The sequence below is a fragment of the Ursus arctos genome, unplaced genomic scaffold (assembly GCF_023065955.2).
Source record: "Ursus arctos isolate Adak ecotype North America unplaced genomic scaffold, UrsArc2.0 scaffold_20, whole genome shotgun sequence".
Lineage (NCBI taxonomy): Eukaryota > Metazoa > Chordata > Mammalia > Carnivora > Ursidae > Ursus > Ursus arctos.
This window is the reverse complement of record NW_026622875.1, coordinates 50,686,902-50,699,009: the sequence shown is the minus strand read 5'-3', so window position 1 is coordinate 50,699,009 and position 12,108 is coordinate 50,686,902. Positions and strand designations below refer to the sequence as shown.

General features: G+C 60.4%; 1 protein-coding gene across 1 annotated transcript in view; it reads left to right on the top strand.

Annotated features, from left to right (window-relative positions):
- Nucleotides 1-11,999, top strand: part of DLEC1 (DLEC1 cilia and flagella associated protein) — a 73,308-nt gene extending 61,309 nt beyond the window's left edge. Inside the window, exons 21-37 of the mRNA XM_057315868.1 lie at nt 596-706; nt 1,613-1,743; nt 2,244-2,432; nt 3,355-3,425; nt 3,846-3,997; nt 4,620-4,738; nt 5,261-5,331; nt 7,587-7,792; nt 7,887-8,003; nt 8,095-8,220; nt 8,325-8,419; nt 8,599-8,683; nt 8,870-9,079; nt 10,200-10,361; nt 11,255-11,408; nt 11,622-11,745; nt 11,822-11,999. Coding sequence (XP_057171851.1) covers nt 596-706; nt 1,613-1,743; nt 2,244-2,432; nt 3,355-3,425; nt 3,846-3,997; nt 4,620-4,738; nt 5,261-5,331; nt 7,587-7,792; nt 7,887-8,003; nt 8,095-8,220; nt 8,325-8,419; nt 8,599-8,683; nt 8,870-9,079; nt 10,200-10,361; nt 11,255-11,408; nt 11,622-11,745; nt 11,822-11,945 — 2,247 coding nt within the window. The 3' untranslated portion in view covers nt 11,946-11,999. The remainder of the gene's footprint in view (nt 1-595; nt 707-1,612; nt 1,744-2,243; nt 2,433-3,354; nt 3,426-3,845; nt 3,998-4,619; nt 4,739-5,260; nt 5,332-7,586; nt 7,793-7,886; nt 8,004-8,094; nt 8,221-8,324; nt 8,420-8,598; nt 8,684-8,869; nt 9,080-10,199; nt 10,362-11,254; nt 11,409-11,621; nt 11,746-11,821) is intronic.
- Nucleotides 12,000-12,108: the final 109 nt, after the last annotated feature.

Genomic DNA, 12,108 nt, shown 5'->3' with positions numbered 1-12,108 from the left:
CCAGGTGCTCCCCAGAACAGAGGCTCTCCTCTCTCCCACAGCCTGCCCCTTGCCCCACAGTGCTCAGAAATGCTGGGCTCCTTGAAGGAGCAGCACATCTGGTCTGCTTTTCCTTGCTCTGCCTCCAGGGAATTCTAGTTCCCTACCTGAGAAGGAGTCACTGGAGCACACAGCTAGGGCTCCCAGTGGGTGTAGCCCATGACTGGTCCACATGGCTGTTGTGAGTCCCACTAGGCACCACCCACGGGGCTGACTGTGGAGCTTGCTTTGCGTGCTGTGGGAGGTGGGGCCATGACCTGTGCATCAGAGGCAGCTGCCCTCTGCTCACCATCACCCTAGGCCTCCCAGGGCAGTTTGTTTAGTCCAGGCAACTCCTGACAGGTGTGAGGTCCACCCAGGGTTGGGGAGGGGAGGAGAAGGAACCAGTGGATTATCCCCACCAGTGAGCACCCAGCCCTTTCTGGTCCTGCTGTGGGCCCCCAGACTGCCAGCCCCCAGCAGAGCATGCCCCAGTGCTAAGCACTGTCTGGACCCTGGGTCCATGCTGGGAATCCAGCATGTGACAAGAGGGTCGACATACCCATATGTCTGCCAGCTGCTAGGGCACCAAGCAAACATCTGCACAGTAAAGGTCTCCCCTAGACGCGGCACGCTGGGTCCCAGCGAGGAGCGCCAGCTCAGCCTGGAATTGACCGCTCATACCCAGGTGAGTAAGGTGGTGAGGAGGCCTGAGGGACTAGGAAGGTACCCTGCAACTCTCTCTCTGCTGGCAGGGAGATCCACCTCAAACCCCGCTCCTGTCAGAGGGCAAGAGATTTCTTGCATTTGGGTTTGGGGTACCCATTCCTGTTAGGCCTGCTCTCTAGGGATACAAGCTCAGGAAGCCTGGAGCAGGCCTGAATGTGCCCTCAAACCCACTGGCCATGTCCAGCCTTTGGCACCAGCTTTACCCCTCCCCCCTTCTGCAGCCACAGGTGGGCCCAGCTTTCCAGTTTGCCCAGAGATGCGGAGCAGAGCTGTTGCTCATGGCAGGCTCTGTGCTGGGTGCTACTGGCAGAGGCTAGCTGGTGGCCACCTTCCCGGAAGAAGGGGACAGCTGCTCCCTGACACGGCCCACAGGAAGTCCATCTGGGAGCAACATGCTCAGTGCTCGGTTGGGCGTTGCTGGCTATCCGTTTGTGGTTATTGTGGGAAAAGAGACTTCTTCCTTGTGGAGCTCTAGGGTAATAGGCAGTTGGACCCAGGCGCAGAGCAGATGTCACTCAGGAAGGGCTTGATTTCTGTGGTAACAACTTCATCAGAATAAATGTGTAACTTCTCCAGAGGCCCACCTTGACGGTCTCCCTTCATGTGGGTTTGCACAGATACTTGGAGCAGACTCAACCAGGAGCCCTGAGGAAGCGACCAGGGTGTGGGATGTCAGGCTGGGCCTGTGGATGTTGGCTCACTGGAGGGACTGGGGAGCCCTTCCACAGAGATGAGATTGGCTAGACACAGGTCAAGGCCTTTGTGCTGAGTGCCCCTCAGCAACCACCTCTGCCAGGGAAGACCCTCTGAGGCCCAGTCGTGGGACTGACGTGTAGTGATGTGCCCTTGGGGGGCTTTCTTCTAGGAAGAGCTGAGCGATCTGGCCCTCCCTTGTACCGTGTCAGGAATGAAGGAGCCACTGGTTCTGGGCATTTCTGGGAAATCCCAGGGACTGCAAGTGACTATTGCCATCTCTATGGAGGGCTCTGACAGCAGGTGAGCCCCAGGCTGGGGCCAGGGCCTGAAGGCCGAGGCGACCATACAGAGGACTAGCACTGCACCATGGTATCAGCCTACTCCCAGCTGATCCCTGCAGCCAGGAAAGGGCCACGGTGTTATTGTGCCCCCACCACCTCTCTGGGAGCAGGTCTCCCTACCCAAACCCTGCACTCTGTGGCTTTTCCCCACGCACTTGGAGGCATGGCATCCGGGCAGGTAGGAGATGCAGGGGACAGGGCTGCAGGCAGCTTGGGCTTTCCCACACAAGGCCCAGCACCTGGGAGACGAGTCGGTCACCCCTGGTCAGGGAGGGTTTATGGCTGAGGCCCTTTTTGGCGTCATGAGCTGAGAAGAAGGATGTGTCTGTGGGGGGTGGCAGCTTCACGGAGGCATTCCAGGGACGAAGCCCAGTGTGTCTGCAGCTCTCACGCTCTCCCCATTGGGCTCTCTGGGCAGGGCCGAGGGTGGCGTAACTTAGTGCCCTGGGCCCGGGGCAGTGTTCCTAGCACGGAGCTGTGGCCCGCCCGCCTGGAGGAGCTCCGCCTTGACTTCGGCACGGTGCCTCTGAGGAGCCGTGAGAGCCGCCGGCTCACCCTGACCAACCACTCGCCCATACAGACGCCTTTCACCCTCCAGTTTGAGTACTTCGGGAGTCCCCAGAGCAGCCGGAACCAGAAGCCCAGCCTGTGAGTCTCGTTTCTTTCAGGGGCAGTTCCCAGGGAGGATGGGGCCCGGTGGGGTTGCCCTGGCAAGCTTCCGGGTGGCTCGGGTGGCCAGACGCTGTTTGGTGCGAGCCGTGAGGAGCTGCGCCACAAGGATACGTGGAGAACTGTTGAGAAACGGCTCCCACCGCCCATCTCCCAGACTCCGAGGGGGCCTTCGGGCGAGGCTGGGGTTGTGACGAGGGGCGGTGCTCCTGGTGGATGAGGCTGTAGTCAGGCCGGTGGGTGAGGGAGAAGCTCCTGGCAGTGGAGGGAGCCGTGTAGGCAGAGACGTCGCAGTGAGGCATTCTGCAAAGCTGTAACTGGACGTCAGCCATGGGGAAAGTATTTACACCCCAGAAATTGGCAGTTTACCAGAACACCAGAGCAAACACCCCACCGCTTCATCTCCTAAGGCAGGGGAGCCCAACTTAAAAACCGCTGCCATGGGTGGTGGGGAGCCACTCGTGGTGTGTAAGCCATTAACTTTCCCACTCCAGGAAAGTTAGTGGGTACTCGATGCTGGACAGATGTCAGCAGGAAAGACGGAAACAGGGCCTTTTGTAGAAGGCTGGGCAAGAGATGAGGAGTCTGGGCTGGGTTTGTATCCAGGGTCAGCAGGGCAGAGCCTGGGGATGAGAGGTCCCTACCCGAGCGCCCTTCTGCATTTCTTGGAAGGCAGTCCCTGGGCGGCGGGTGGCCTGTAGCCGGGGTGCTTTGGGTGATGGAGGTGTAGCAGGTGCCAAGACCAGAGAGGGAGGTGAACAGACTCTCTCCTGGGAGGAGCAGGCAGAGCCGCCTTCCTCCACTGGGAACCTGGTAGAATGCTAGTTGCCAGGAGACATGGCTCAGCTCTGGGGAACAGCCCTGATGGCTTGATGCTGTTTCTGTGTCCTGTCTGGTGAAGCCCCGACATGCCCCCTGCCCTGCTGAAGACATCTCGGATTCGAGAGCGCTTGGCCAAGCGAGAGCAGCTGAGTAAGAGCCCCAGGGCGGGCCAGGGCAGGGGTTCCTGGGGCCTTCTCGGGGGGTGGGTCGCCTGCTGCAGGGAAGGGACCCTGGCCACAGACCCCACTTCAGCATCTTTTCTAGCAAGGCCTCAGATGGCAATGGCCCTCCGCCTGACACTTCCCCTTTTTGAATGGGCATACAGCCCATGGACAGGACCTGGTTTTGATTTGGGATGGGTGACGGCTCAGAAGGGAGGGCTCCTACTGGGGCCTGGCCCTGGAGAGGTGAGGGAGGCTGCCTGCTGGATTCTGGACTCCCAGGAGGAAGGTCCAGACCAAGGAGAGGCTGTGGAGTGGCTTGTCTGGTATAGTGCTTTGCCAACTCCTGAGGGTTTGGACCTCCTTCCTGCCCTGGAGTCCTGAATCTGCATTCCTGGTTATCACCCAGATTTCATGGAAAGCATGTTGTCTCATGGAAAAGGAGCTGCCTTCTTTCCCCACATTTCCCAGGGCATGCTGGGGGCCCACCAGCAGTTAAGCATCGACATCACAGGCTACGCTAACATGTGGGGCGAGTACTGGGACAACCTCATCTGCACGGTAAGGATAGATGGCCTGAGCCCGGCCTCACCTTTAGGCTTTCCCTCCTCCAACTCCTGGGCCTCAGCCTCTCAGATTCTCCAAGTTGGAAGACAGTGCCCAGTGAGCTTGGGATAGTCATTCGCGTCCACAGCAACCACAGGGATTCAGGCAGGAGGGATTCTCGTGAGCATGACCTTTCATACCTTTTCCATGGGGTCCTATGAGGCTGGGCACACTGAGGGGGGCAGAGGAATCTGATAGGCTACCTACTTGGGCCAGGACTTGAGACCTGGGGGGGGGGCTGTAGGTGTGGAGAAGCAGTAACAGCCTCCCAGAGCCATACTGTCACCTCGCCCGTGGTGCATTCATTCACTCTCCCCTTGGTCCTTCATTCACTCATTCAGTCTGAAGGGGGCACCCGCTGTGCATGGGGTTCCTGTGGAGTCCTCTGGACTGTGGAGGATACAGGGACAAATAGGAACAGATGATCCCACAAGGAGTTCCTAGTTCCGTATGGAGGGGTGAACTATGTCCATTGTTCTGTTGGAGGAGGGAAGACCTTAAACGGTCTGAATGGGGAGCCAGGGAATGCCATGGCAGCAGGGGACGAGAGTGACACAGGATTGGTGTGTGTTTACAGGTGGGAGACCTGCCACCAGGAGTCATCCCGGTGCATATGGCAGTGGTAGGTTGCCCCATCAGCTCCCGGAGGACCACCTGTTATACCACTGACCAGTTGCAGAAGGAACCTGTCATCAGGTGACCCCACCAGCCTCATCCTCTAACCGTTGAAACCCTCTGGCCTCTACCCTGGCTGCCCGTGCTGACCATGTTGCCCTCCAGTGGGCCCAAAGGCTACTGGGTGCCACCCAGCAAGAAAGCCCCAGGACAGGGCTGCCCTGGAAGAGAGGGGCCTCCGAGGTCGCGGCTGCTGTCTGCACATGTCAGAGGGCTTGGGGTGGGGAGAGCAGTAGCAAGTGGTCAGGGTGGCCTGAGGTCTGGGCCAGACCTGGGGCCCCGCACGCCACCAGTTGGGATCTGTCAGTAGGTGCTGGTGTAGAGCGGGGGCACAGAGCGGGTGCTACCAGGGCACCAAGCAGCCCTGGGTCATTGCACACCGGGCACTGCGCGGGGAAGGCCTCCAGCCTAGGTCCTCGTGACTCCAGGAGAGACCACTGCGGCCCTCTTCCCTGCGGGAGCTCCTGTTCCAGCACCCTCTGGGAAGCAGCCCTGCCTGCGCGGTGTGCTGTGGCTGCACTGAACCCGGTCTCCTGCCTCCAGGTTTGGCACCCAGGTCTCTGGAGGAGACACAGTCACCCGGGTCCTTCGCTTGAATAACTCCAGCCCCTGTGGTGAGAGGCTTGTGAGGGAAACCGGGGCTCTCATGACACGTTGTGCCACATGGCGGGCCAGGCTGGGAGGGACGGTGGGGCTGGGGGAAGCTGATGGCCTGTGACTGGGACCCAGGAGTCCAGGTGGCCTGTGGTTACCGAGGGGGGCCCCTGAGGGCCAAGGTGGGGAGCGACCCACTGGTCGGGGTTGGCAGAGATAGCCGCTTCCATGCGTGAGGACAGGATGTGCCCTTGTCCCCCCCGTCCTCCCCCCCCAGGGTCTGTGGGGCCGCAGATGCCCTGCTCTCAGCAGGTTCACTTTGCATAAGGACAGACACTGGCGGGGGACACCTCTTCTCATCCCTTCAGCCAGCACTACCTGAGCGATAGCCAGGTGCTGTACAAGCTGCTGGGGATCCAGAGGGAACAGGACAGCAGAGTCTGTCCTGAGAGGCTCTGTGCAGATGGGGCTGCAGCCAGCAGGTTGAGTGCATTAAGGGGGATGGCTGGAGGGTCGCATGGGGTGGGGCGTTCAGGAGGGAGGCTGAACCAGCTGGGCCTGGGGAGGCGTATGGGGATGGAGAGTATCTGGGCCACAGGAAGGACTTCGGCGGTCTGGAGGCGGACCAGGGTTTCCGGCAACTCGGCAACTCGAGGCTGAGCCACGAGGGGCTGAGCCAGTCTTTGGGGGCAGGGCCTGGGCAGCTCCGACTTTAAGCTCCTTGCCTGTAAGGAATGTGCAGCAGGCGAGTGCCAGCGCTCCAGGACCCTGTTCCGTCTGTCCCTGGGGCTCTGGCCAGTGAGGAAAGGGACACGGAATTCACTGCTCTAATCGACTTTATCAAGAGCTCCTGGCATTTCCAGGGGCACCCGGCTGGCTCAGCTGGTAGAGCACGCACCTCTTGATCTTGGGGTTGTAAGTTCAAGCCCCACATTGGGTGTAGAGATAACTTAAAAGCATAAGAAGAAAAATCTGGTGTCCCCAACAGTTTTACTTCGTAGCTGCTGCAGTATTAGATGCATTTGAGAACAAAATCTCATCTTTGCCCTTCCCTGTTTTTACCCTTTATCACTTTGACATGTTTCTTTGTAAACAACAGAGCGCTGAGCTTTTGAAAAGCCCAACCTGACATTATCTTTTAATAGGAAAAGTCGGTCTATATACTTTTTCCTTATTTTATGATTTTACTTTATTTTACTTCTACTTTCTTTTGCTTTTTGTGACTTTGTGCCATCTTCTCTTCTACCTTCTTTTGTTTTGGTGGTTCCCTTCCTGTCCTCAGGGCTCATCATCACATGCATACTTCTGTCTTTACTGAACTTCCGGGGGTGGAGGTCACTGGTGGCCTTAGTGAGGGGGATTTGGTGGATTTGGTGGATGTAAGAGGCAGGTACCAAGGTAATGACTTGAGGAAATACAAGCTCAGGAGTGTGGACCTGTTCACCAGGTCTCCCACAGGGCTAGCCATGAGTCAGATGTTCGCTGGGGAGTGGCTGAGAGCAGAGTGGGGGAGGCGATGGTGGACAGGGTCCTACAAGCGTGCTATGGAGGGAGAAAAGGTAGTTTGGAAAGGTAGTCTGGCAGAGGGAAACTGTTCAAGGTGGGGAGACTGGGCATGGCTGGCCCCTGAGAGGAGGTGGAAACGGACTGAGGCGGGAGGGAAGGGGCGATGCCTGCTGACAAATGAGGGTGTTGTGATGGGACTTCAGGGACATCTTGATGTGGGGACTTCAGGGAGGTGAGCTGGGGCCAGCAGCCTGGTGCCCAGGAGGCAGCACAGGTATCAGAGAGCAGAGAAGGCATGACAGCGGGGCCGAGGGTCAGTTCAGTTCTCCAGGGTTTGGCTTTGTCAGGTGGTGGAAGATTGGGGAGAAAGGGGGATGAGAATTGTGGCAAAACGGAGGTTGACATGGTGGCATCCAGACTAGCTCAGCTGGGGAAGGAAGTGAGTGCAGTGAGAGCTGATGGAGGGGAGAAGGCAGGGAGAGGGGCTGGAAGGCTTGGGGAAGCTGTGGGGGAGCCCCAGGTACCTGGAGTGGTGCATTTGGATGCGAATCCATAGGGTAGGGCGGGTAGAGCTGATAGAGCAGCTGCCATAGCCTGTAGACTGTTCTCAGGACAAGAATTGCCTGGAAGCAGCATCAGGGAGAAGGCGAGGTCCCCCACTTCCCCCCCCGCCCTGAGTATGGGAGAATAGGCAGCAGTGGGGGTTGCGGGGAGGGGGTCCAGGGAAGATTCGTCTGCCCCTTCCTCAGCCCTCACCCCCCCTCCCCAGACATCCGCCTGGACTGGGAGACCTACACTCCAGAAGACAGGGAGGACCGGCTGGTGGAGCTGCTGGTGTTTTATGGGCCACCTTTCCCGCTGCGGGACCAAGATGGGAATGACCTCTTGTGCCCGGAGACTCCTGAGAGCAGCAGCTCCTTCTGGTCCCCAAGCCCCTCCAACGAGTCGGACTCCAGCCACAAAGCTGCCCAGTCTGTGAGCAGGGGAGGAGGGGCAGGGCAGGTTGGCTGCTGAGTTGGGGCCCGTGAGCCTTGAGCCTGTGTGAGCCCCAGCAACTCCCTGATGACAGGCCGAGGACAACTCTGGTGTCAGCGACAGGGCCTCGCAGAAGATCATCTCAGTCGTTCTGCGGGAGCATGACGGGGTGCCCGCTGACCACCTGTACTGCATCAGCCCCAAGCAGGTGGTGAGTGGGGGCGGGGCTGGGAGCTGCATGCAGAGCCTGCACTGGGGGGCAGGTGGCCAGGGGACAGTACTGAGGCTGCTGTCTGTGCCAGGTGATCCCTGCAGGGGGCAGCAGCACCATCTCCATCTCCTTCACACCTATGGTCCTTGGCCCTGATACCCTGCACAAGGTGGAGTGTGTTGGCTACGCCCTGGGCTTCATGAGCTTGGACGATGAGGTGAGCCCTCCTAGCTCGGGTGGGGCCGCGGCCACCGCCTCTCCCGGGTGGCCTGCTGCCTCCTCAGCTCAGGGACCGCCAGTAATGGGGCTTGGGCTCTGCAGGTGGAAAGAGAGCTTCCAGGGAGGAGGCGTCGCCTGCAGGACTTTGCCGCGGGACCCCTGAGGCTAGACCTGTGTAGCTCCGTGAGGCCTGCACAGTGAGTTGGCTGGGCCTCCCGTTACCCCCTGTGGAGAGCACCTTCTCTCTGGGAGCAAGAGGGTGGGAATGGGAGGCAGAAGCCAGCAGGTGAGCCCCCGCAAAGGCTGGCTAGGGCCAGAGGAGCAGAGGGGGACAGCCGGGAGGCCCCCAGGGCCCAGCCGTGGTCCTTGCTGGCAGGCTAAGCGTGGAGCTGGACTACGGCGGTGGCGTGGAGTTCCGGCACCAGGCCAGTGACCTCATCCCGGAGCAGCCCTGTACTGGGGTGAGTGTGCTGCCCCCGCCCGCTCCCCCCCCCCCAGCCCTGCCAGTCTACCTGGACCTCAGATCACCCTGTGAGCCCTCCTACAGCCCGGAGCCTCCTCCCCCAGAAGTGCCTCCACCCCGGGGACACGGGCTCCAGGAGGGGAGAGCTGCATCCCCGGCCTCCCCCACCTCTGCGGCCACCCAGGTGCTGAGTGAGCGGGTGACCACCCACCATCTGAAGCTGAGCAACACCACCGAGATCCCACAGTACTTCCGGCTCCTGGTCTCCAGGCCCTTCTCTGTTTCTCAAGAAGGGGCCAGCCGACGCCGAGCTCCTGGCAGGGAACAGGGCTGTGAGGAAGAGCAGGCCAGGGCGGGCAAGCAGCTGGTGCTCCACCCTCGGGAGAACATGCTGGTCAGTGGGGGCTCTGCAGGCAGTCACCTGGGCCCGAGTTCACCTTCCTCGCACACACATGCACACATGTGGACAGGCGTGTGCCCACCACCGTCACGCGCTTGTGCACATTTGTGTCCGGACACTGCACACTCTCATGGCATCCGCTTCCAGAGTGTCAGGGCGCGGGCACATGTGCTCCTCCCAACTGCACTTCGGTATAGGCATAACCGAGTGCCTGCCATGAGCCAGATGCTGTGCTCAGCGACAGACTCCCCCAGGACCTCAGCCTGGAGGGGAAACATCTACAAAAGAAAGAAGGACGGGCACCCTCGGTTCACTTAGCCTTGGCTCCCTTCTTCAGAGGTAAACTGAGGGGCAGCCCCGAAGCACAGCCAGAGGGCCTGTTCTACCAGGGCGCCATGAAACCACAGGCTGTCACCAAGTAAAGGTCCCTTTAAAATGCCCCAGGGAGCCCCAGGGCTCTCAGAGAGAGGATATTTCATAACAGTACTACCTCTCACCCTCTGTGTGCTTACGGAACCCAGGCATCAGATCCTGACCAGAATTCTAGCCCCAATTCAGTTCTCCATTGTCCTCCTCACCCAGTCCTGCCCACGCCTGTGCCTCCACTCTTGGTGGGAGTGTTTGATGTGAGCAAATACCACTGCCCCCAACCCTGTGCCTAAGCAGAGCCCTGGCATCCTCCTCCCTGGCCCCTCTCCAACCAGTAGCCCCCACACCGTTGTTGACCTCCTCAGTCTCCATGTCTCCCCACTCTTCATCCCACACCCACAGCCTTGGTCATGCCAGGGGGTAAATGGCGGTTTGCTTGTAGTCTCCCCTTGAGGTTCTCAGCTCCAGAGGGCAGGCGGGTGCTGGGCACAGAGCAGGGTGCCGTGTCTGTGGACTGAATGCACCGGACGGGGCGCTGGGTGGAGGCAGGCGCGCTGCTGGGCGGCTCACCGGGCAGGGCTGGCTCAGTCTGGGCTGGCCCTGCAGGCTGGCTGTGGGCAGGGGCCGAGCTGGGGCCTTGCTGGGCAGTGGGGGCCGTGGAGGGAAGGAGGACGGAACTCCAGGTGGGGAAGCTGCCACCTGCCTTCTGCAGCCTAAGGGGACAGCTTCGTTCACGTCTGTTCAGGTGAACGTGTCCTTCTCGCTGTCCCTGGAGCTGCTCTCCTATCAGAAGCTCCCGGCTGACCAGATGCTGCCTGGAGTGGACATTCAGCAGCACGCCAGTGGGGAGAAAGAGATGGTGTTTACTCAGAACCTGATCCTGGAGTTCCCCAACCAGACCACTCAGGTGAGTCCCAGGCCTGCCCCATGTCAGAGAGGGCGGAAACGGGCCAGGCTCTGTTCTCGTGGGTCAGAGGACAGACCCCGACACGGTCTTCAGAAATAAGAGGAGGAGCCCCAGCCCTCGCCCTGAGGGCCTGGTCTGCCCTGCAAGAGGCCTTTCCCTGAGGACACATGTGGAGAGATGAGGGTCATCCTTCCTTACCTGTCTCAGCTCAGGGTGCCGAGGTAGGGTGGAAATAGGGAAGGCTTCCTGGAGGAGGTATGTGGCATGTGAAGCCTCCCAGCTGGAAGGTACAGGTGAGGAACAGAAAGGAATAGCCTAAGGGGTGGCTTCTAGGGAGGCCAGAAGGAAGAATCCGTTTGTGACCGGGCAGGCCCTCCAGCTTGGTTGTTGGGTGGCTGCTGGGGCCCAGGGGTGGAGAAGGCTGAGGTGATGAGGGGTGTATGGCAGTGCCTGAGGGTGATGGGGGGGGGGGACCTCCAGGAGCCAGGGCAGATCAGCGCACAGGTGGGGCCTGAGGCCAAGGGAAGAGGTGAGATGGCCTAGAGCCCAGGAGGGGCAGAGGGCTGGGCCTTGGGCCCCCATCGGATGGAGGATGGGCCAGCGGGGGAGGGCGGCCTGACCAGGGAGCAGAAACCACGGAGCTTGATCAGGGCAGGGGGAGTGGGGGTGGACGGAGAGCAGATGGTGTCTTTGGGACCCTTTACTGGCGCAGACCCCACCAGCCTTGGTTTTAGCTGCTGGCACCAGCCCCCTTCCACTCGCTGTGGTGCTGCCTGTGTGCTCCTCAGAAGCTTCAGAACCGGGGGTCAGCAGGGCCCCGTGTCCCTGAGACCCCGGCCCGGAGCCCGGCAGGAGGGGACGAGGACCCCACATTCCAGGCTCTGGCCCCCTAGGTGGTGCCCCTGAGGGCCACGGTGGCCGTTCCCGAGCTGCAGCTCTCCACCAGCTGGGTGGACTTCGGGACCTGCTTTGTGGATGAGGAGCGGGTCCGGGAGGTCAACCTCATGAACCTGAGCGGCTGTCGGAGCTACTGGGCTGTGCTGATGGGTAGGTTGTACCTGCCCACCGCTTCCCCCACCACGGGCGGGCACCACCTGGGCTTCCTGCATAGATGGCCGGTCCCCAAATCCCAAGTGATCCCTGGGTTGCCATGCCCCGTGGCACTGAGCCGGACCAGAGGCGCACACCTGAGCTGCGGGGGCCTCTCTGGGTGGCGCCTGGAGCTGCCCATGCTTTGTGTGCTCCCTTCCCTCGGTGCAGGCCAGCAGGAGCCAGATAAGGACCCTGCGGCCTTCAAGGTATCTCCAAACAGTGGGCTGCTGGAGGCACGACTGGTCAATGCTCCCCCAAATACCATCACCCTCCAAGTTTTCTTCACTGCCAGGTACCAGCCTCTCCCAGCCTTGCCCATAGGCTGGGGCCTCCTTCCCAACCTCAGTAAGTGACCTCCACCCTCACAGGAGCAGTGAGCTGTATGAGTCTACACTGGTGGTGGAAGGCATGCTCGGTGAGAAGGCCTGCACCCTACGGCTCCGGGGCCAAGGCTCTTATGATGAGAAATATGTGTCACCCCACCAGCTCTGAGGCTCTCTCCCCTCAGCCCCCCAGCTTTGGAAATAAAACGTGACCTAGAGCTAAGGAACAGGTTTGCTGGGCAGGGGCGCATGCTGGAGGACCTCTGAGAAGCTTTGGGGAGGGAAGGGACCCCCTTGGTGGGCAGTGGTCTTAGCCCAGGCCCTGCCTCATC